The following is a 24,100-nucleotide window of genomic DNA, read 5'->3' as shown; positions in this document are numbered from 1 at the left end:
TCCAAGTACACAGTTAGGCTGATGTGGCATGCACATCTGAAAAAATAACTCTAGGTGTGCATTTTGACACGTCAGCAAATGCAGGTGGTGTGGGCCACAGCTGGAGAGAGCCGTCTTCACTGCAGTATATATAGCTAGGCCGCACCCAGCGTGAGAATGGACATCAGGGAGGAGGGCTGTAAGCCCCTGGGATTGTGGACAGCTCCCATGAACACATGGTCTTAAACAGGGCCTTGGGTGGGTCCTTAGCAGCTGTGGCTAAGTGGGCAGAGGGACCACCCCACCACCACCCTGCCCAAAGGGCTTATTTAGCAAAGAGGGGAGAGAGGCCAGCCTGCCCCTGGCTGCATCCTACTGGCCTGAAAGATGTGGCCTCTCTGCCCCCATTTCCGCTCCTGCTCTTGGGACACAGGAGACTGGTTCAATGAGAGTAGAAAGTTTATTTTTGAAGACCCGGGTGTAGGGTGGGTGGGTGAGACCGTGTGATGGCTTTGGGAGCCAGGCCGCAGGGCTTAGCTTGGATCTGTTGAGTAGGAGACCCTTGAACATGGCTACCCTGAGCTAAGCACTGGTCTTCGATTTTGCTTTCTTTTGGATTAACCGAGTATTTTGTGGGATTCCATTTGATCCCTTAACTGGCTGACCAGCTGTGACACCTGGTTATGTTGTTTTAGTGCTGCTCCAGGTGTCCTTGGAAGAGAAGTTGAAGGTACAAGGAGTTTGCAGGAGGGAAGGTGGTAGGTAGTGAGCCTTCCTGGTGGGGCCGGATGGTGAGGGCAGGGGCATCTGGTCCAGCGTGGACTCGGGCCATAGATGGAAAGTGGTCATTTGGAGGTCACCATCTCTCTGGCACCCTGACCATAGCACCTGTACCCCTGTACTGAGCTGCTGGTCCCTGGCACCAGCGTCTGTGCAGATCAAGTGTTGGTGAGCCGTGGCCTTGGCAGCTCTCCATCAGGATTTCTCAAGCTTCATTCTGAATTATCTCTGTGTGAGCTCACAAGGGTAACTGCAGAGTCCCAGGTCACCGCTCAGATCTGCTGAATCAAGCATATGGTCTGCAGTTGCCGGGAATGTCTTTGGCTGATTTTCTGACAACCAAAGTGAAAAAGTTCTGAGCTACAGGAAGCTGGGTTGAAGACATGATGGGGAAAACGTGATTAGTTGACAGCTTTTCCCAGAGAGTTTGGAGACAAACTCAATCCTGGTAACTTTCCCAGTGGGTTTATGATAAGAACATTCAATGTGCAAAAAAAAAAAAAAAAAAAAAAAAGCAGCACTCCAGGTAATTAATATTTGTTTAAACAACCCTTCCCCACCCTGAGTCCCACAAAAAAAAAAAAAAAAAAGGAAAGAGAAAAAAATAAGCCTGTCTTTTGTTGGGTCCTGAGCCAAGAAAGAAGTAACCCACTACCAGCCTCTGCCTCTTGTCCCGAGACATCCTCATGGTGCAGGGCCATCTCCAGGGTCCATTCCTCATTTGCACCCCCACTTGTAGTTCCACAGCCTGCTGTGGGTCCCAGTGAGACTCCTACCTGAGGACAGGAGAAGAGGGTCCTCAGGGACGTCCAAATGAGCACAGGAGAAGAAGGGGCCTCACAGACGTCCAAGTAGGAGAAGTGGGAAAAGCCAAATTTGGAGGATCCCACTTTTCTGCTTCTAAATTACGAAGGAAGCGAATGTTTTTGTGTGTGTGTGTGTGTGTGTGTGTGTGTGTGTGTGTGTGTGTGTGTGTGTGTGTGTTTTTAATCATTAGCCCCTATCTTCATGTTATCCATTTAACGCTTTTAAAGTATTTAATATGTTGTGCATTTTCCTCTACAGGTAGAAGACAGACCAGAAAAAGATTTTACTGAGAAGGTAAGGAATCGTTCATAAACCTAGAGGGTCCCGAAAGTTGTGGATGAAATTGATAAGAAAATATGTTGCTTGGTCTTTTTAATAAAGATGTTCTCCAGTGAGGGAATGGACTAGAAAGCGGCCCACCTAACCTGGCATCACCTCCCTGTAGGTAGGCCACCGGGAGTCCTGTCCAGTGTGCGTTAGACCCTGCAGAGCAGGGAGGCGTTTATGATGGGCCCCACCATGGAGTTTAGGGTTAATCCAGCTGACCACAGAGCATCCAGGAGGTGCCTGGAAATGATCCTCTCCTTATAGCTTAGCATAAGTCCATGAAGAGCTTCCAATTTGGAAATGGAATTAAAGTAACAGTCCTGTGATGTTAGATTTACATGCAGTTTTGGTTTTGTCTAAAATCGCATCTGGGTTAGTCCGTTCTCACACTGCCATAAAGAACTTTCCTAAGACTGGGTAATTGACAAAGAAAAGAGCTTTAATTGACTCCCAGTTCCGCATGGCTGGGGAGACCTCAGGAAACTTACAATCATGGTGAAAAGAGAAGCAGGCACCTTCTTCACAAGGCCACAGGAGAGAGAACATTTGCAGGAGGAACTGTCGTGAACACTTTCAAAACCGTCAGATCTCCTGAGAGCCCACTCACTAGTGTGAGAACAGCATGGGGGAAACTGCCCCCGTGAACCAGTCACCTCCCACCAGGTCCCTCCCTCACCCTGTGGGGATTATGGGGATTGTAACTCCAGATGAGATTTGGGTGGGGACACCCATGTCAGCATCTGATCCTCTCAACGTTCCAGGGGTCTCGTAACATGCCAGGCCTGTCTGCAGCCACGCTGGCCTCTCTGGGTGGGACTTCCTCTCGGAGAGGCAGCGGAGACACCTCCATCTCCATCGACACCGAGGCGTCCATCAGGGAAATCAAGGTGAGATGCTTTCTTCTTACTCACGACTTGAGAGAACCTTTTGTAAAAATCAGTCTTTAGATTAAAAAAAAAAAAGACTTAATTCATAAAGTTCTGGATCTTTCTTCTTGGTCCTATCTCCCTCACCTCCCCTAAAATATGGTGTTCTCCTAACATCAAGACCCAGCTCACATAGTGTCTCCTGCAGGAATCTGATCCTGCTCACTGACCCCACAGCAGGGCGGACTGTGTGCCGGCCCCCTGCGCCTCTCAGCACCCAGGGCATACCTTAGTGAGAGCACTAGGCACGTTGTGTTGATGCGCTTGGTCGTCTCTGTGTGCTTGTTGTCTCTGTGTGCTTGGTCTGCGTAGACATTCAGTCCACATGTTTGGACACCATATGGCTTTACCTACTTTCACACAACCTTCCCCGCTAAGTATGTTCCCCTTCGGCCTAGAACATGCCCTTTCCTTTCTCTTTGTAATATGCCTTTAGTAGACCTCATCTTTGTATTTTAATGATTTCTTCTCTCCCGCTGTAGTGTAGGTATTATTCTCTGCTCTATCCTCAGCACCCAGGACAGTGCCAGGCATTTGGTAGCATTCCATGTGTTAGAGAGAAACATGGTGCTATTTGTTAAAGTAACTAGGGACAGTGCATCTGAAAACCTGAAGACTGGAAGGGAAGGTGAGGTGACTAGACCTGTGTCCTCCAGGGAGCAGAACCAAGACAGAAGCAGCTGAAAGGAGCCAGAATTGACTCTGTTTCTGAATTTTCTAGTGCTTTAAACTAAGTTTAAAAGAGAAGCAGCTCCCACTGGGGATGTCTGAGCAGCTGCATGGCCATTTGCCAGGGAGGACAGATAGGGATTTAAGCATCCACCAGAGGTTGGCCGGGGTCACCTTGAAGGTGCTTCCAACACCTATGTTTTATAAGTTTACAAAACCAGAAGAGCCGTTTCCCATATGCCACCCCTGGGCCACCTGCAGCTCCTCATTGCTTTCCATTTTTTTCCTTTTTCTTTTCTTTTCTTTTCTTTTTTTTTTTTTTTTTTTTTTTTTTTTGAGACAGAGTTTCGCTGTTGTCGTCTAGGCTGGAGTACAGTGGCACACTCTCGGCTGACTGCAACCTCCACTTCCTGGGTTCAAGCGATTCTCCAGCCTCAGCCTCCTGAGTAGCTGGGATTACAGGCGCCTGCCACCATACCCAGCTAATTTTTGTATTTTTAGTGGAGATGAGGTTTCGCCATGTTAGCCAGGCTGGTCTTGAACTCCTGACCTCAGGTGATCCACCCACCTCAACCTCCCAAAGTGCTGGGATTCCAGGCGTGAGCCACTGTGCCTGGCCTGTTGTTCCCCTTTCTACAGCAGACTTGGTGGCAGTCCTGATGTTTCTCTGTCCTTAGGTTGTGCATGCCGTTCATTTGTTCAGGCACTTACTGAGAGGCTGGCTCATGCCAGGTGCTGTTCCAGGCACCAATAATTTGGCAAAGTAGAGACTTGGAGCTCCATAAATGCAGGGGAAAAGTGTTGCTGATTTCTGCCTCTAGCATCTCACTGTATCTTGCAGAGTAGGAACTCCAAGTGCTTGAATGAATTACTAAATAGGAGTTGAAATAACCTGTACCATTTTCAGAAGCTCTATTTTGCCTGTTTTTTAAACTGTGTAAAATCATATGAGATACACCAGGATTGCATAAAATCATGTAAAAATATCATGTGGGATACACCTGAACTTTAATCTTTAAATATTGAAGTTTATTTTCCTTTAACACTTAATAAAAAAGAAAATTGGGTGCTCAGACTACCCAAGTAGAAAGTACCCCGAAGTATGAAAGATTTAGGGAGTCACCTGTTTTCCCTTGACATCGTCTGCCTTTTCTGCCATTTCCCCCAGGAACTCAACGAGTTAAAGGACCAGATTCAGGATGTAGAAGGCAAATACATGCAGGGGTTGAAAGAGATGAAGGTACCAATTCACAGAAGTGTGGTCTCACCATATTAACCCAACTTCACTTAAAAAAAAACCAAAATCCTAAAGAAGAAATTCAAAGTGCATGCTTACTGTAAAGAGGCTCCAGGTTGTAGAAGAACTCACAATGGCAGGAATGCCGGCATGGGTGTACACTCACCATTTTCCCAAATGCGTTGTTTGAACCAAGACTTGAAAATGTAACTCCCCAGTAGAAAAGGTCACTAACATACTCCCTGACGCATGTCTCGTACTCACCATCCTTCCCCCAGGCTTCAAACCAGTTTCTTATTTCCCATAGGCGTGTACCAGACACTTGAAGAAGGTTTGGTTTTCTTCACTTTTTGTAGTAGCTGTATACAAAAATGCTTAGGTTGATTTGCTTCTCAAAATATCTGATGTCTACTAATAAGGCCATCCTCACATGCCACACTTTTGAAACATCCCAGTTATTTGCGTCCTGTAAAATGCTGCTAATTGAAGTAAAGACTGACTGTGGCATTGGCTTTCTTGGAGCATGTGCACACTGCTTTTAGAGTGTGCAGTGACTTCATTGCACCAGCCAGGAGATGTGGTTGCCCTGTTCCTTGACAGTAAGGTGAGCACTCAGTGACTGTCTTCATTAGGCAGCAGCAGATTGTGGATCTGGAAGTAGGTGGCAAATCTGTTACTCCCTTTTCAGCCCCCTAGAAAGTACCTGAGAGATCGTCTGAATTTAATATCAAAGGGCACCAGACAGAGGAGGTGACATCAGTCATGACTAATTCATTATCTTCATATCTGTCACCTTTCCTGAAAGGGGGAAAAATAAGACTCTGGCTTTCAATTCATGCGAAAAAGGGAGCCCCTTGGCCAGGTGCAGTGGCTCACGCCTGTAATTCCACACTTTGGGAGGCCGAGGCGGGTGCATCACCTGAGGTCAGGAGTTTGAGACCAGCCTGGCCAATATGGTAAAACCCCGTTTCTACTAAAAATATAAAAATTAGCTGGGTGTGGTGGCGCACACCTGTAATCCCAGCTACTTGGGAGGCTGAGTCAGGAGAATCACTTGAACCCGGGAGGTGGAGGCTGCAGTGAGCCGAGATTGTGCCACTGCACTCCAGCCTGGGTGACAGAGTGAGACATTGTCTCAAAAAAAAAAAAAAAGCTGGTGGGGAGCCACTGAAGCAACCAGAGACCCACTGGTCCCACCTGAAACAGCTGTCCTGGTGTGGAGGTGCAGAGCTAGACCAGCACTGGTCCCTCCAGCCCCCTCGTAGCCTCTGCTGCACCTGAACAGGCAGCTCCTGCCTCTGCCTCTAGCTCTGCACATATGCGCCCTGACGGTTCTGCTCTCTCTGTTCTGGAATCGCCTTAGCCGCCTCATGTTGGGGACCTGCAAGGGTGTGAGGCAAGTGAGGGCATTGCCATGCATATTTTACAGGCCTCTTTCTCTGGACCGTCCTTCAAAGGGAATGATGTCTTTCCAGGACCTGCCCAGTGAGATCTGCATGCCATTTTCCTATGAGTCAAAAATCTGAAATCACTACTGCTCCTTTCCTGATTCATCAGCCAGAGTAGGGCTGGTTGGCGGTCACTGTGGCTCGTGGCCCTGAGTAATTATCTCAGCCATCACACACTGGCTCTTTCACAGGGGCTGGTCACATGCCTCTAGTGATTCTTCAGAAATCTGTTGAACAGCCTGACATCCAGCCCTAAGACACCATGCTGGGAGGATTCCCCAGCTACTGAGTGGAGCCAGAGACTCTGCTGCCTCTGTGACAACATCCCTTTCCATACTGGTGTCTCGTTTGTTCTAATGAGTGTGTACATTGCTTTTACTAGCGAACTTTCTGAGCAATGAGAATTTGACCAAATTGAAAAGGGGAATTTCCATGCATTTGAAGTTGCCATGTGTTTCTTCCTCTGATCCATTTGCTCTAAGAAATATAGTCTAAGTTTAGGACTGAGGGTTTTTTTTAACTGAATACTGAATGATTCTTTGTTTTGATTTTTTTTATTGCAATTTCAAAAATATGACCTGCTTTCCACAGGACTCTCTAGCAGAAGTTGAAGAGAAATATAAGAAGGCTATGGTTTCCAATGCTCAGCTAGACAATGAAAAGACGAACTTCATGTACCAGGTTGATACCCTAAAAGATATGTTGCTGGAGCTTGAAGAACAGCTGGCTGAATCTAGGCGGCAGTACGAAGAGAAAAACAAAGTAAGCATTAGTATGATGCAGAATATTAGGATAGGCTGGATGCTGTGGCCCATGCCTGTAATCCCAGTACTTCGGGAGGCCAAGGTGGGAGGATTACTTGAGCCCAAGAGTTCGAGACCAGCCTGGGCAACATGGCGAGACATCATTTCTAAAAAAATTAAAACAATTAGCCAGGTGGCACATGCCTGTAGTCCCAGCTGCTTGGGAGGCTGAGGTGGGAGGATCACTTGAGTCCAGAAGGTTGAGGCTGTGATGAGCTGTGTTGACACCACTGCAGTCCAGCTTGGGCAACAGAGAAGACCCTGTCTCAAAAAAAAAAAAAAAAAGGGAGTGGTAGGGGTGTGTGTGTGTGTGTGTGTGTGTGTGTGTGCGTGTGTGTGTGTGTGTTTATATGTATGTGTGGATATATAATCATGTGTATGTATGTATATATAATGTATAATTTACATTATGTATTTTTGTATTTTTAAACAATGGCTCTCCAGTTATCCAGGAAATCCAAACATCTGAGAATAAAAGTACCATACTCTTTGCCCAGTGATTTGAAATATTGATACATATAATTTCAACATGTAAACTAGAGACAGTTTTTCTAGGAGAACATGTAAGCTAAAATCAAACTGTGAAAAAACACACCTATGAAAGAGCCACCATGCTCAAATAAGGTGCGATCAGATGCCTCAGGATTTTCCTGTTAATATGTATTTTCTGATTTTTATTTTATTCTCTCTTAACACCATAGAGAAATAGTTATGAGTATCAAAGATTTTAAGAAAATTGTATTATTTCCTAATGATTGGGAAAAGACACAGTTACTCCACTGAAGAATTAAATATATCATCAAGCTCAGAGAAAGACAGTCTTATTTGAGCTTTCAGTAAGAACCACTGGAACTAGTTTGTTGATAGCTGATATCAGATATAATTTCTAGCGTGAGTCTCAAGCATGAGTCACGTGTTAAGATAAGTAATGACAGCGGACTGATTCCATGAAGGCTGGGCTCGGATGTTCTTTAGATAGAAAGCAAGGAATACTTTTTTCATATTTTTAGGAATTGTCCAATTTTTCGGAGATTCTGAGAGAAACAGAAAATGTAATGTGTGGGTGGTGTTGTTGTTGTTGTTTTTAACTGGCTGATATCCTCTAAATCCGAAGGGTTAAAACCGAGGTACCCTTGATAACCCTCAGGCCTGCTTCTTTGACTGCTATAGAATTGAGTTGGAAGCTGAAGATTTTACCCCAGAGTTCCTGATAGCTGAACTCTGAAAGAGGGGAGAAGCTTTTCACAAGACTGATGTCATGTGGGAACAGAGGAGTGGAGAGCACATCCCAACCCCCCTCGGGTGGGGGCCTGTAATGCATTTGCACTCCTCCTGGAATGCTGTCGTTAGGCATCATTCAGTGGACTGAGAACTCTCGAGTCTCACTCCAGAGAAGTTGGATGGTGCTAGAATGCTGTCCCGAGATGGACACAGGGGCTATGCAAAGCCCCACAGGAGGGCCCTTGTCATAACCAGGAGGGCACCAGCCACCCCAAGCTAAAGGAAGTGGGTGAACAGAAGTGCTAGGGTGAGCAGAAGCTCAGGCCAGATCCCATCTCAGATCACCCGCCTGACAGGTCTAGGGAAGGGGCGTCCTGCCGGCCTGTTAGCTGTCAGCAAAGTGAGTTGGGTCCCAGGCCATCACCAGGGAAGGCGCTGCTGTGACCGGGCAGGAAAACAGCAGAGCCGAGCTGCCAGCTTCCTGGGCTGAGCCTCAGGAGGGGAGGCGGGGCCTGAGGAGCAGCTAGGTTTTGCAGGCTCTTCACTTGCTCCCCCAAACTATCCTGTTTTGTCCCTTAAGGGGCAGCCCCCCGAAGCACAGAGCTGGCCACCAGATGTTCATGAGAGATGCTTAAGTAGGCCATATTTATCTCCTTTTTATCCCAAAGAGTCTTCCTTGTCATATTTCAGCAGGGGCCATTTTATGGTAAGTCCTTGCAGTGCTGTGGAAGGCATCAGGCTCCCTGGGGGGGCCCTTCCTTGGCTCTTGCTTCACTGTAGATAAGAAATCAGGAAATCCTTGTTGATTGTATCAACTCATCAGGTTAATTTGACAGTAAGTCATCAGGCATCATCTGTAAAGTCCAGAGGAATCTGTTCGTGTTGTTTCAAAGGCCATGAAGTCCAGGCGCAGTGGCTCATGTCTATAATCCCAACAGTTTGGGAGGCTGGGGCAGGTGGATCGCTTGAGGTCAGGCGTTTGAGACCAGTTTGACCAACATGGTGAAACCCTGTCTCTACCAAAAATACAAAAATTAGCCAGGCCTGGGGGTGGGCGCCTGTAATCCCAGCTACTTGGGAGGCTGAGGCAGGAAAATCACTTGAACCTGGGAGGCGGAGCTTGCAGTGAACTGAGATCGCAACACTGCACTCCAGCCTGGGTGACAGAGTGAGACTCCCTCTCAAAATATATATATAAATAAAAAACCAAATAAAAGACCTTGAAGATTGTGATGACCTAGGAGCAGGTGATTTGTTCCAGAGAAACTATCAATCGTGAGAACCTGAACTGGCATGCCAGAAACATGGGATTCCACTGCTTCAGTGCTGTTTTTCTCCTTTACAGGAATTTGAAAGGGAAAAACACGCCCACAGTATACTGCAATTTCAGTTTGCGGAAGTCAAGGAGGCCCTGAAGCAAAGAGAGGAAATGCTCGAGGTAGGTAGCATTCTCCTGCTTTTCCTTTCCTTTTTTCCCTTTGGAGCATTTTGTCAGACCATGACTATCTTAGCTTAGGCTGCAGTAATGAAATACCATACACAGCATGGCTTAAACAACAGAAATTAATTTTCTCACAATTCTGGAGGCTGGGAGTCCAAGATCAAGGTTGGGTTCCGGTGAGGCCTCTCTTCCTGGCCTGCAGACAGCCACCTTCTTGCTGTATCCTTCCTCAAATGGTGGAGAAAAAGCAATCTCTCTGATGTCTCTTCATATAAGGACACTAATGCTATTTGATCAGGACCCCACTCTTATGACCTCATTTAACCTTAATTACTTCTTAAAGACCCTATCTCCAAATACAGCCACATTGGGCATTAGGGCTTTAACAGATGAATTTAGAGGGACACCGTTCATTCATGGCAATTACTAAAGTTTTCAGTTTTCTTAAAACTGAGAGTTTAGGCTAACTCTCCATTCCTAGACTTACAAAACAGTCCCTCTCGTTGGTGGACATTCCTATTCTTTGGTGATCTTGTATTTGTTTTCGGAGGTGTGGTGGACAGAATAATGGTCCCCCAAAGTCGCCCACATCCAAATCCCTGGAAATTGTAAATATGATACCTTACATGGTTCAAGGGCCCCTGCAGTTGTGATTAGAGACCTTGAGAGAAGGGATTCTCCTGGATTATTTGATGGAACAAGGGTCCTTCTAAGAGGAAGGCAAGTCAAAAGCAGAAGTAGAGGATGTGACACAGGAAGCTGAGGTTGGAGTGATGCAAGAAAGGGGCCATGAGCCAAGGACAGTAACTCAGTCTTAGAAGCTGGAAAAGGCAGGGAAACAGATTCTCACTAGAGCCTCTAGAAAGGCTTGATTTTTAGCCCATAAGACTCATTTTGGATTTCTGACCTCTAGAATTACAAGAGAATAAATTTGTGTTTTAAGCTGCTGAATTTATGGTGATTCATTACAATGGCAATAAGAAACTAATACAGGGTTGGTTTTTAATTTTTTGACTTATTCTTTAACTGCTGCCCTGAAGTGAGAATTTCACCCAAAGCAGGTTTTCTTCCTGCACTTGAAGCCAGGAGTAGGACAAGGAGAAAAATCTTAGAATGCCGACGATGAATTCAGGGTTGTTGAGGTAAAAGGGTGCTTGCGGCCTCACTCACTGTCCCAGCTCTCAGGTTATCTCTTGGGCTGGGGTTTTCTTCCTCTTTAACCCTTTATCTGCTTTCTATCTGTTCCTTTCCTCAGGAAATCCGACAGCTACAGCAGAAACAGGCGAGTGCTATCAGGGAGATTTCTGATCTTCAGGAAACAATAGAGTGGAAAGACAAAAAGATAGGGGTAGGATTCTCAAGTCTTGAAAATGTACTCAAATGGGCAGCCTGCTTAGCAAATAGAGTTTTTTCGCTTAGCAAATAGAGTTTTTTCAGAGTCTTTAGTTTGCAAAACCGCTTGTCTGAGTATGCATGCAACTCCCACATGACACAAAGTTGTATTAATTTATTTAATTTTATTAAGTAGTGAATACACTAACTTATCCAAATTGATATGAACTTGGAATGTGACATGGTCCGTCCACGCAGGGTCTTGTGAATGCGTAGCCGTGCTGTCTGCCTGCCCCGTGGGTGGGCCGGGCCAGTGGTTGGTGAAACACCTGGAGTGAGGAGGGCGCTCCGGGGAGGTCTGATGTGTGCAAGGCCAGACTTCTTGGGATTAACTGCCTGGCGGTGCTTTGAGAAAAAAATCTAAGCACCACCTGGCAGATATCCCCACCTTGAAATCTTCCCCAGGGAGGGCCTCCACATACCCTTCTCCCTCCACAAGAAGAGAAGAGGCAGTTCTACACTTAGAATTGAAGAATAGGGGGAACAGAACCCCACAAAGTAACTGTTGTGATTCATAACGACAAATGGTTTCCCCAAAATAGTGATTCATACACCCAGCTCTGATAAAGACATCGAGATACTTGTACAAACTGTCGGCACATGGACTCAACAAGCCACACCGTGTTTCCACTGTCGTGCTCATCAGCACTTAGGATTGTGTGTATGTGTATGCACGCATGCACACTTTAGGACCACTTTGTTTATCTGAGACGATGGATACCAAGAATCAATGTGTAAAAATAGTCTAAATGGCTGCAACAGCTGTTCTGGGAGGTGCTTAAGCAATCCTTTTTCTTTATTGATCCCTCATTCAAGTGGAGACTTTGCTTAACTCTAACGCAGCTGTGAACACGCAGACAAAGCTAGAAAGTGATGCAAATATAGTAACCTCTGGGACCCCGTGCTGTGTTTGTGTGCTTCAGAATGCGCATGTCTTTCATGGAGTATGAACAGTAACATTTCTTGGATTATATATACTAAGTGAAAAGCTTAATACTTGGATTTTGTTAGTATCTTTAGGCAGAGTCTCTTTAACGTCTAGAGTCCACTAGTGTTTTAGATGGTAGAAGCCGCCTCTGGTTCCCGCTTCTGAAGTAACTTGCTCGTCTCTGCAAATCTTCTTTCTCTTGGCTCTGCTGCACACTCAGGCGTTAGAGAGGCAGAAAGAGTTCTTTGATTCCGTAAGGAGTGAACGGGATGATCTTAGAGAAGAAGTAGTCATGCTGAAAGAGGAATTAAAGGTATGAAGCCAAAGTACAGTTTTATAAAAAAAAAAAAATCCAAGTGACAACAGCAAATTTTGGGATTCTGTGAATATGTGTGTACATAATTAATTTTATGTCATTGAGCTTAGTTCTGTTAATAATTCATATCTTGGGTTAACTGACACCGATGAGATGTAAAATAAATGTAGATTCAGTGGGTGGTGCCCAAGGTCTTTTGATGTTAATAAACATAGCTGATCTTGAACGCAAGAATTTTTTGATATATTATCTAAATTTTTCTCATACTCATTAGTAAATTCTCCAGGATATTACTCAGACTTAGAGAATTAATTTGCCTCTTTATATTAAAACCCCCAATTTAAGGACTTCTCTAGATGAACAGTGACTTGGGTAAGTGGTTTGAGCAAGGATCCCGCTAATTAGACTTTGAGACCTACTAGATTACAGGTGGAAGAAGGTTCCCTGTCCTTTGTGGGCCATGCTAAGGCGTCTTCATGGGCTGCTTGACACAGGTGAAGTGCCAATGACAGCACTCTGGGTGGGGGTTTCCTGAACTGTCACCATCTGCTGCTTGGCCTCCAGGGTCAAAGCCAGAGCAGTGAGCCAGCCAGGTACAGGCTTAGAGCTAAGATTCGTAATTCTGCTCCTCAAAGAGGCGATCAGTACAGGGGAGTTCCTCACACACAAGGGAGAGAGACGCGGGCGGCAGGAGGGCGTGGGTGAGTGATGTCTGCAGTTGCGAAGTGCCCCTGTTTTCAGTGAATTCTGTTTCTTTTGAATATACTGAACGTTCTAGCCACCTCTTAATTCCTTCTTTAACGTAAGTTTCATATGCCCCTTTCAGAACATGGATATATTTCTTTCTTTATCTGGCTCTGCTTTTTAAAGAATGCAACCAGGGTTTTAAAATGAAAGGTTGCATGACAGTGACTTGCCTACCGCTCCACTTCACTTGGGGGCAGCCCACAGGCCACTACCTGTAGTTGAAAAGGATGCCTGGTGGAAGTAGCTTGTCACCAGCAAAGGAAGGCATGGATTGGAACATCTGAGAAAGAAGTAGCCTTTAGAGGACGATATCCCAGATTTGTGTGTGTTGACCGAATATTTACGAGCGCTGCACCCTAGCAGTTCTCTGTCTCTGTGGAGTTACCCTGTACTTCAGGAAAAAATGGTTTTCTTTTCCTTTTTGTTAGTTGTATTAAAGCAGAGTTTAACCTAATATCACTGAGTAAATATTACGATGAGCCTATTTTTGTTCCCAGAAACACGGAATAATCCTAAATTCAGAAATAGCTACCAATGGAGAGACTTCTGACACTCTCAATAATGTTGGATACCAAGGTCCTACCAAGATGACGAAAGAAGAGTTAAATGCCCTCAAGTCGACAGGGGATGGGACCCTAGGTAAGTATTTGCTTTCCTTCGGCTTCTTCCGCCTTTCCACTCAGCATTGGTTCACCCTCCATGCGCTGTTGGGGTTGGAGCCACTGTCACTGCTGGGTTAACAGTCACCGGCATGCCATTTGTTTCATCACTTCATGGTAATTTCCTTACCACCGGTGTGGTCATCCACGTGTTGTCTGGCATGCATCTCTGTGTCGTGCACCATCAGTGGCTCAAGTATATCTTTTCTTTTGCTGCTCAAAGCTACCAAGCAAGACTGTGAAGGCAAGGAAAGTGGTCTCAAAATTAAGTAACAATGTGGAGAGTACTATTTGGTTTTCCTCAGACACATATATATCTGTACATATAAAGTGTGGCTTTTTAAACTGATTCTGTGACAGAATTATCAAAAGATCAGAATAGTCGAGGCTGTCAAGTCAGTAAGTTGGCCATATTTGCAAGCCAACCTCGACATCCTGGAAAGCATTCAGCGTTTTGAGGGCACGGGGTGCCTGTGGACAGCAGGTCCATCTGTGTTGCCGTTTTCAAGCCACGCTCGAGGCGGGCGGGCGGCCGTGGTAGGGGTGTAGCCGTGCTGAGAGTCTGAGTATGCCCACTTTGTCAGAGGAGATCCTCCTTTGTATGCCATGTGTTTGCTTCTGAAAGAATATAAAACTGGGGAATCCAGTAGATTAGAGGAGTATCTTTTCAATGACCTGATTTGTCATAATTTGTCCTAAGAGTTGGCTTTGGGAGGAACCTTCAGATTCTGGCGTGCAACCTGAAGTTGCAGCATGCAAGTGAGGCCTCATCTGTCACTGGTCACCCTCTGCATTCCAGTGTTTCACAAGGAGGCTGGAATAAGGTCAGGGTCCATGACTTTTCGTTTTAATTTAGAAACTTTCATCTTACTTCTTTTTATTTATGGAAACGTAGACACCTCCAGGCCCCATCTTCTCAGGACTTGTATTCCAGGGAGATACCTCATTCATTATCTTTATGACTATTAAAGAAACACAGCTCTTTTCAATTGTGTAAAAAAGTTGTGGCCAAGTGCAGCGGCTCACACTTCTAATCCCAATGCTGCAGGTGCCAAGACTGGAGGATCATTTGAGACCAGGAATTCCAGGCCAGCCTGGCAGCATAGCAAGATTCCATCTCTAGATATGTATATAATTGTTGAAAAAAGATAAATAAATTAATTTCCATCATACCTTTATATGAGCTACCCAAACAGCTAGGAATTTGATTATGCTGCTGTTACTAAATCTTTGATGACCATTGTGAGATGTTTAAAGAACCAGAAATGTCAGTTTTGAAAGTGGCCTTCAAATGACTTTTGATCACACATTCCTTCGGTAAATAATTGTAGGAACTTTCCAATATATATGTTTATTTTAAATCTATATATGTATACTATTTCATTAGTATAAAATGTACATTATAAAGCATATAAAAACATATGCAAAGAAGTTTTAGAGTAAAACTCTAAATAGAATTCCTAATATTTCCTCCATTTTCCCTGGGATACGGGCACCCCACTATGGAGACCACTGGGCTATAAAATTATCTAGCTTTGACTTTCAGTAACATAGTACTATATCTAATCTGCTGCGGTTTTGTTTGGAGAATCCAAAAATTCCAAAACAGTTTGATGTTCTTTAGACGATGAATAATTTATTTAATTTAGTGGTCGTCTTGATCTTTCAACATTTGCCTCCTGCTGGTCCTCTCTCCCTAGTCCCTTAGGGAATGGAGCAGAGGTATCAGGGCACGGACACAGGGTGTTTTCTCAGGAAGACAATGGTTGAGTGGCAGAAGCTAGATTTCTTTTCATATGAGCTATTTCAAAAGCATCTTCCTTGAGATTGACCTTGAGGCTGCATTTCTAAAAGTGCACTGAATATTCTTTGAAAAAATTACTTGCAAGTTGCTTTTAGGGCTGTGTGACATGCAGTGCAGTTTGACAGCTGCAAAAATACAAGTTGTCAAGTTGTGTGTTGAGAAGTGAGAGTGGGGAATTGCACCTTCAGTGCGTTCCTAAACCCATCATTGTGGATTGTTTGGCTGCCTGATCCAGAGTTCTTTCTATTTGTCAAAACTTAACTTCACCTTTAAAAATCTGTCCACACAAGATGGCACCAGCAGCCACTCTGGCCTTTGATGTGGTGGCAGTGGCCCTCACTGACCCAAAATTTACTAATGCAACTGCTGCTTTGCCGCACAGAACTGGCAAAGGCTTGTTTCTCATGACTCTTTGATGACTCTCTTTAGGAATAGGGGTGGGTGGGATTTAGAACATGTATTTACATTCTAATGTAAATTATGTGGCCACCACATCATGGGGTCCCTTCAATTTTCTCAATGGTCTTTTAGGAAGAGCCAGTGAAGTGGAGGTGAAAAATGAAATCGTGGCGAATGTGGGGAAAAGAGAAATCTTGCACAATACTGAGAAAGAACAACACACAGAGGACACAGTGAAAGATTGTGTGGACATAGAGGTATTCCCTGCTGGAGAGAATACCGAGGACCAGAAATCCTCTGAAGACACTGCCCCATTCCTAGGAACCTTAGCAGGTGCTACATATGAGGAACAGGTTCAAAACCAAATTCTAGAGAGCACTTCTCTCCCTGAAAACACAGCACAGGCTGAGTCAGATGAGGTCATGGGTGCACCAGATGACAGGACCAGAACTCCCCTTGAGCCATCCAGCTGTTGGAATGACTTAGATGGCGGGAACCACACAGGGAATGTGGGAGAGGCAGCGGCGACTCAGGTTGGAGAGCAGGCAGGCACAGTGGCCTCATGTCCTTTAGGGCATAGTGATGACACAGTTTATCATGATGACAAATGTACAGTAGAGGTCCCCCAAGAGTTAGAGACAAGCACAGGGCATAGTTTAGAGAAAGAATTCACCAACCAGGAAGCAGCTGAGCCCAAGGAGGTTCCAGTGCAGAGTACAGAAGTAGGTAGGGATCACAACGAAGAAGAGGGTGAAGAAACAGTATTAAGGGATGAGAAACCAATCAAGACAGAAGTTCCTGGTTCTCCAGCAGGAACTGAGAGCAATGGTCAGGAAGCGACAGGTCCGAGTACAGTAGACACTCAAAGTGAATCCTTAGATATGAAAGAGCCTGAGGAAGAAAAGAATGACCAACAGGGAGAGGCATTGGACTCCTCGCAGAAGAAGACAAAGAACAAGAAAAAGAAAAACAAGAAGAAAAAATCCCCAGTACCTGTAGAAACCCTTAAAGATGTTAAAAAAGAGTTAACTTATCAGAACACAGATTTAAGTGAAATTAAGGAAGAAGAGCAGGTAAAGTCTACTGACAGAAAGTCCGCAGTGGAAGCCCAAAACGAGGCGCCTGAAAATCCAAAACAGAAAATTGCGGCAGAAAGCAGTGAAAATGCTGATTGTCCGGAGAATCCTAAAATTAAGTTGGCTGGAAAACTTGACCAAGAAGGCGATGATGTAAAAACAGCAGCTGAGGTGGTACTAGCTGATGGAGACACATTAGATTTTGAGGATGACACAGTTCAATCATTAGGCCCGAGGGCTGGTGGTGAAGAATTAGATGACGGTGTTGCAAAAGATAATGCTAAAACAGATGGTGCCACTCAAAGCAGTCCCCTAGAAGCAGAGAGCGAAGACGCAGATAGCTGCGCCCTGCCCGAAAATGAAAGTCCCTCACAGGACATTAGCGATGCCTGTGAAGCAGAAAGTACAGAGAGGTGTGGGATGTCAGAACATCCAAGTCAGACTGTCAGGAAAGCTTTAGACAGCAGTAGCCTAGAAAATGATGACTTGTCAGCACCGGGAGGAGAGCCGGGGGACTTCAATCCAGAAAGCAGAGAAGATACCAGAGGAGGGAATGAGAAGGGCAAAAGCAAAGAAGACTGTACCATGTCCTAAGCTGAGGCAGGCGGCAGGTGTGGTGCCCAGGAAGTCTGAGTGTGAGGGGCTCTTTTCTCCACTGCCAATGTAAGTAGAATGTTATAAATTCATAGAGGTGCACTGTATGCCAATCACCAGGTGATCTACTGCTTTAAGTTATAGACTGTTACTTGTAGATTTCCATGTAATCATTGAGGTTATCACCCAGATTAGAAAGACATATTTGTTATCAGTGTATGTTCTAATTGAGAGCATTCCAGTAGTATCAAACAATAATGTCTACTGTTTATAGTCCACTTAATAAAAATAGAAGCATTTACCATTTGCCTTAGGCTGATAGGAATGTGGATATTCTTGACCAAATATATCAGCATCTAGTTGAAATGACCAAATAGCATTCTTAGACTTATGTATTATGAATATAATTGATATTTAAATTAATGTCTTGTTCACATATGTGTATTTTCATATTTGATTTTTAAATGTACATTATAACCTGTATGGTATTTTATTTAAAGGGGATAAACAGCCAAATAGCAAATAGGTCACTGAATGATAAGATTTGCACCTTAGAACAATAGTCATTTTAAGGATAACAAGTAAACGTCTGAAAGCACGAGGGGCTTTGTTTGCCTTCACCTCATAGAAGTCTTTGATCTTGAACCAATGCTTTTGGATCTCATTGTTGATATACCTGAATTTACTCTGTAGGAGATTTTAACTTCACTTCATGCTGATGATGTATCAATTTCATTTTATAGAAAGATTTAAAGTTTTTTTCTGGTAGTGATATATGTCAAATTACATTTCCTACTGCAGTATTTGAGCAGGGACAGTCATTTTTTAAATGTTTTTGGCTGGGCACGGTGGCTCACGCCTGTAATCTCAGCACGTTGGGAGGCCGAGGCAGGTGGATCACCTGAGGTCAGGAGTTTGAGGCCAGCCTGGCCAACATGGTGAAACCCTGTCTGTACTAAAAATACAAAAAATTAGCCAGGCGTGGTGGTGGGTGCCTGTAATCCCCGCCATTCTGGAGGCTGAGGCCGGAGAATCGCTTGAACCCGTGAGGCAGAAATTGCAGTGAGCCGAGATCAAGCCGTTGTACTCCAGCCTGGACAACAAGAGCGAAACTCTGTCAAAAAAAAAAAAACCACAAAACAATGTTTTCACGCCTGTAACCCTAGCACATTGGGAAGCCAAGATGGGAGGATCACTTGAGGCCAGGAGTTCAAGGCTGCAGTGAGCTATGATTGCACCACGGTACTCTAGCCTGGGAGACAGAGTGAGACCCTGTCTCTTAAAAAAAAAAAAAAAAAAAAGATTTTGAACCTTAAAATTACTTCTCTTTGTTTGAATTTCTAATCATCATTCAAAAGCGCAGTAAAAAAGGTTACTTGTTCTTGTACAAACTACTAATTAGACTATAGTAGAATATTTTAAAGAGCTGAATCACTTTTGGTATTTTGGTATAAATATTTTCATTTGTTATGTCCCAGTGTATTCTTATTGGAAAATTTGTGTTTTGATCTGCCTGAAGAAAATATCTGTTTTCTATATAAAGAAACATTTAAAAAATAATTGTAAAGTTAGATTTAAAATTGTAAAATATAAAATCACAAAGGAATGTACCTTATGAATGTTGACATTTTATGAAATTATGTGGATTCATATTACTGTTACAAGATAGAATTTAATGCAAAAAGACCAAAACCTCAATAAAATTTGAGGAAAACGTAAGTGTTATTATGTAACTGAAATAAAAACATTTTATAATTGTACAAGACTGTGGTTCCACTCTTTGGGCTGCTTGAAGTCTGAGTCTGACTACTGTTGTATGTAATACCACCTTTCCAGTAATACCTGCTTGCGGGTTGCTGATTCCCATTGGGGTCCTGTGGAAGACCCACACCTGATGCCCGTCCTCAGTAAGGAATGCACTTCCCTCCTGGCATCGAGCCTGGGGCTAGCATGAGCATTACTGGGAGAATTGAGACGATCGTCCCGCACCATCTCCTGTGATCTGTGGTTCTAATGTGCAGCCTCAGTTGAAAACGGTCTTCATCTGTTGCTGTGCTTGAATGCACCAATACTTAGAATGTTTTGAAGAGTATGATGAAAATGGAAAAAACCTTGACTATTTCTGCTCAAGTGTCCTGAAGTGGAGGATGGTAGGGATGATAAATGCTTGCTAGGAAATCAAGTCCAAGGGCTCTATAGGACTTCACAGGGTTTTAGTTTATGTCTCTAACTTTAGCAAAGCTGCATTCATATTGGAATGCATACTGGAAACAGCTCTCATTCCTACCTTTAAAGGGCTCTTGGAAAGCAGTTCAACAACCAAGGTCACTAAATGGTGAGATCATCAAGCCATTTTAAGTTCTTTCCCATGTTATTCACCAGCACCCTGCAGGACGTTGGGCACACGTCACATCCCTCAGCTCAGCCATCCAGCTGTCTCAGTGATTCACCACTCATTTGTTTAATTAATTAACAGGTTTGATCACTTTGTACATGGAAGGCACTGTACCATTGAACAAGCGGCTAGGACCCAGCCCTCCAGTAGGGAATGGGCAGCTGAAAATCCATGAGCAAAAAAGAAGGAAAAAGAAAGACTTCTGAGGAGCCAAGCCATTTCTCGATGATTTCAGAGCCTTCGTTCTGAGCATCAGTTATCTGCTCTCCAGTGTAATGACTTTATAGCCAAGCACAGTAATTGACATTACTGTGAAGGCTCTTAACTTACCAAGAAATGGTTAAGGCCGGGCACATTGGCTCATGCCTATAATCCCAGCACTTTGGGAGGCCGAGGTAGGTGGATCACTTGAGCCCAGGAGTTCAAGCCCAGCCTGGGCAACATGGTGAAAGTCCATCTCTACAAAAAAAATATACAATTAGCCAGGCATGGTGGCATGTGCATGTAGTCCCAGCTACTTAGGAGGCAGAGGTGGGAGAAACATCTGAGCCTGGGAGGTCGAGGCTGCAGTGAGTTATGATCACACCACTGTACTCCATCCTGGGCAATGGAGTGAAACCCTGTCTCAAAAAAAATGAAAGAAAAGAGAAAGTTGACTTAGCTATACTCCATGTAAGAAGGTATAGAAATATATAGGGCAATTTAGAAAGATTATAGCGTCAAAAGATTCAAACTCAGAAAAGAATCGAAAGGTTGCCTTCCAGCCATATCCCCAGAGGAACCTAGACCACTGGGGTTTCACTATCATACAGAATAGAGAAAAACATTGGTTACTGACACCTGAAATCAAAAAGCATGGATATTTTTCAGTCCCAAACCCGAACATAGCTCCCATATATAAATGTAAATCTTCCTTCAAAAGTATAATTAAGTATAATTATGGGTGTCTGTCAAAAATACAGAGGAAGATGGATTTTGAATTATAGGTTGTTATACAAAGGTTGGACAGCAATCAAGTTTTTAAACAGTTTTCAAGAATGACCCTAAAAGAGATGTATGACCTTGGTCACTTTCCATAGTTTTTAATATTTGCAGTTAACAGAAGACCTAATGACCTGACACTTAAGTTTCCACTATCACTAGAACCCTGAATGCTAATTCTGGGGAGTTTAGATGGTTTGGGGTTCCTGTTTTCTGTTGATAGACTCCCTTTCTGGGAGACCACCCCATAACCCTGTACAGCATGCCACCCATGGCCACCCGTCAAGGGAACACAACAGTAAGATTTGTTCCAGACGTCTGGGCCCCTAAGGGAAAGGGAGGGGTGTTTGTGTGCGCATGTATTATGTTCAGAATATGTACTTGTTCAGTGTGATAGTTGTACATGGAGAAAACTTGGTCTTTCAAGAAGAAAATCCTTTTGTTCTCTTTGTCCCTATCTACTGCCTCTCTTAAATATTTTTCAACATGTGAATGGCTGGTGGCTCATACAGGGAAAAATTTCCCAATTATGCAGACATTATAAGTCTACCAGTGATGTGCCACTATTTATTCAACAAATTGGACTTGGTGGTTTTTAACGCTGTGAAAACTAGTACTCTTATTTTCTTCATGTCAAATTATTTTGCTTCATTTCTTTTTCTGTTTTCTTCAAACTCTTTCGTTCTTGTTTTCTTCTCCAAGTCTCCTTTAAAATTTCTCTTCCTTAAAAGTTTCTTCTCTCTCTATTTTTAATATTCTTACTATACAACTCAATGTCAGTTTACCTATATCGATTTTGCTTGTGCTCTTATTACATTTTAACAGTTACTTTCTAGTGCTTATCTAGAATATTTGAAGTTTTCTAGAAGAAAACAATAATTTACTATAGATACTGAGCTTCAAGATCACATTCTGATATATTCAGTGTTTCTTATGATGCCTGTAGTTTTTGTATGTAGGAGTATTAAAACATGTAAGAAAATGAATAGTGATACTGGACAAAAGAATCAGGTTTATAACTGCAAAAATGTTTTTTTCAGTGTTGGGTGGGTTACGGGAGGGAAAGAGTAAAACATCTGTCAGAAGTAATTTGACTATAAATTAAAATAACTCAAAAGGATGATAAATTTAATTTATATTGTGCTTAATATTATCTGGTGTTTTACTGTGCCTTTCAAAACAACAACTTAGGATCTTCGGAAAACATAATTAGAGAAAAATGTAACTTGGATTAGCATGTGGCTAGATGATTTTTTAAATGAAAATGAAGATGCATTTTATATGAATTATTTTCTTTTCACATGGCTAATCAAGGTTAGTTGTTCATTCTGCGAAGAATCTGGAGGTAGGCCGCGTGAGAGCAGCGTCCCAGTGGGCTAAGAGCTTTGAGTCAGGGTCTGACTCAGAGGTGTGAGTTTAGATCTGGAAAAATAGTGGGTGCCCGTTAGGGGCATGTTCCTGTGGTTGGGCTGCAAGGCCTTAAGAAAATTGCTTAGTGGTTCTGGGCCTCTGAGCCTCATCTATAGAAGGAGGCTGTAATGAAGCCCACCCGTAGGGCTTCCAGGGCTGAAACAAGCTAATGATGTCAAAGCTGCTAGAACTGTACCTGTGTCAGAGTGAGTGTGTAGCATACGTTATCACTGTCATCACTCCAGCATTCTGACTGTGCCTTTACACTAGTGTGGGATTTTGCCCAAACCTCTAAATCCTCCCCAAGCTGTGGTTTCCCCCACCCAGTCCGAAGACCGTAGTACTTGACCCTCCTTCAGAGAGATGTTTGGGTAATTTATAGACACTTAACATTTATGCATCTTTATATATCAGGGGTGGGAGGAATTACAGACACTTAAACCATTACTGCCTTCTTCCTCAAAAGAAGAACACCTTTGATAACTGGGTTAGCAGAGGTGTTAGTGGACTTAGGGTTGTAAACAGATAGTCACAGCACTGACATCGATGAGTCTATGAGAGACATTAGAAAGATAAAGAAATCTGGGATGTAAACTTGGAAAGGCGAGGCTGTTCAAAATGTTGGTGCTATTGAACTGTGATTCTCAGTGTTTGTACATTGCTAATGATGTTAAACCATGAAGCTGTGAGATCTTGTGTTGCAGTGTGGTTTGGCCCTAGCGTTCTTGCATGCTAACCTAAGGTAGAAGATTAGCAGCCTGTTTGCATGCAGCCGGATGCTGCCCCTGACGTGAAGCATGTTCTGGGAGGTTGACCCAACCCCCCTTGGCTGAATTCTTCCCCCGTCCTGTCTGTGGCCTCATTCACCGTGGTACGTGTATAACTACTTCCATCATTCATTTCACTAACCTGAACGATCATTCTTCAGTTTAGCAATGTGCTGAAAGGCGCGGCACGGATTCACCTAAACCTGTGTCTTTCTGATTTCTTTAGATATTAGGTTGAAAAAGCTGGTTGATGAACGGGAATGCTTATTGGAACAGGTAACAATCTTTTATTACTTTACCGGTTCTTGAACGGGGCACCTGAAACCACCTGCCCATCCTTCCTTCTTGCTTACTCAGAAAACCCCGAAGTTAATCATGCCTGAAAGTCATTATCAAGCCAACTGGTGTTCTTAAGATTGTTATCCAAATAGAACATCAAAGTTAATATTTTCATCCAAAGAGAACATCCTGAGTCACACGAGGTTTAATGAGGATGTCTCAAAGGCCCAAAGCCATGGAACTGAATTTGGTACATTTTACTGAATTGCTACTTAAAATAAATATAAATATCAATCATTAATAATATTAATGATTAACCATTGAGAGGCAAGGGCATTACTGAGTCATTCCAAATAGCACTTCCCTTGTCCATATGGGTTGTTTGTCCATAAAAGTCAGGTTTGTACTCTTGGTGAGCAGCATCCCTCTCTCACCGGTATTTCTTTGTTACAGCTCAACAAAATTGTTTTAACCATGTTTATCTTCATTGCTCTCTCCTACCTCAAGAAGTAGCGGGCCAGGTGCAGTGGCTCACACCTCTAATCCTAGCACTTTGGGAGGCCGAGGCAGGTGGATCACTTGAGGTCAGGAGGTCAAGAGCAGCCTGCCAACATGGTGAAACCCCATCTCTACTAAAAATACAAAAAGTAGCCACGCGTGATGGTGGGCGCCCGTAATCCCAGCTACTCAGGAGGCTGAGGCAAGAAAATCGCTT

At 43.7% G+C, this 24,100-nt stretch overlaps 1 protein-coding gene across 24 annotated transcripts in view; it reads left to right on the top strand.

Annotated features, from left to right (window-relative positions):
• LRRFIP1 (LRR binding FLII interacting protein 1) overlaps positions 1-24,100 on the top strand; it is a 168,891-nt gene that overhangs the window by 128,087 nt on the left and 16,704 nt on the right. For 7 of the 24 annotated variants that reach the window (XM_050751635.1, XM_050751632.1, XM_050751627.1 and 4 more), the window contains 9 exons: positions 1,825-1,860; positions 2,655-2,780; positions 4,657-4,728; positions 6,765-6,935; positions 9,543-9,635; positions 10,894-10,986; positions 12,179-12,271; positions 13,519-13,660; positions 16,016-19,312. In XM_050751635.1, coding sequence (XP_050607592.1) covers positions 1,825-1,860; positions 2,655-2,780; positions 4,657-4,728; positions 6,765-6,935; positions 9,543-9,635; positions 10,894-10,986; positions 12,179-12,271; positions 13,519-13,660; positions 16,016-17,553 — 2,364 coding nt within the window. In that variant the 3' untranslated portion in view covers positions 17,554-19,312. Of the gene's footprint in view, positions 1-1,824; positions 1,861-2,654; positions 2,781-4,656; positions 4,729-6,764; positions 6,936-9,542; positions 9,636-10,893; positions 10,987-12,178; positions 12,272-13,518; positions 13,661-16,015; positions 19,313-23,332; positions 23,383-24,100 lie in introns of those variants that run through there. The other 17 variants (XM_050751631.1, XM_050751637.1, XM_050751633.1 and 14 more) reach the window with 6 other exon arrangements.

Source organism: Macaca thibetana, chromosome 12 (genome assembly GCF_024542745.1).
Source record: "Macaca thibetana thibetana isolate TM-01 chromosome 12, ASM2454274v1, whole genome shotgun sequence".
In the NCBI taxonomy this organism is placed as follows: Eukaryota; Metazoa; Chordata; class Mammalia; order Primates; family Cercopithecidae; genus Macaca; species Macaca thibetana.
This window is presented reverse-complemented; position numbering and strand designations above follow the sequence as displayed.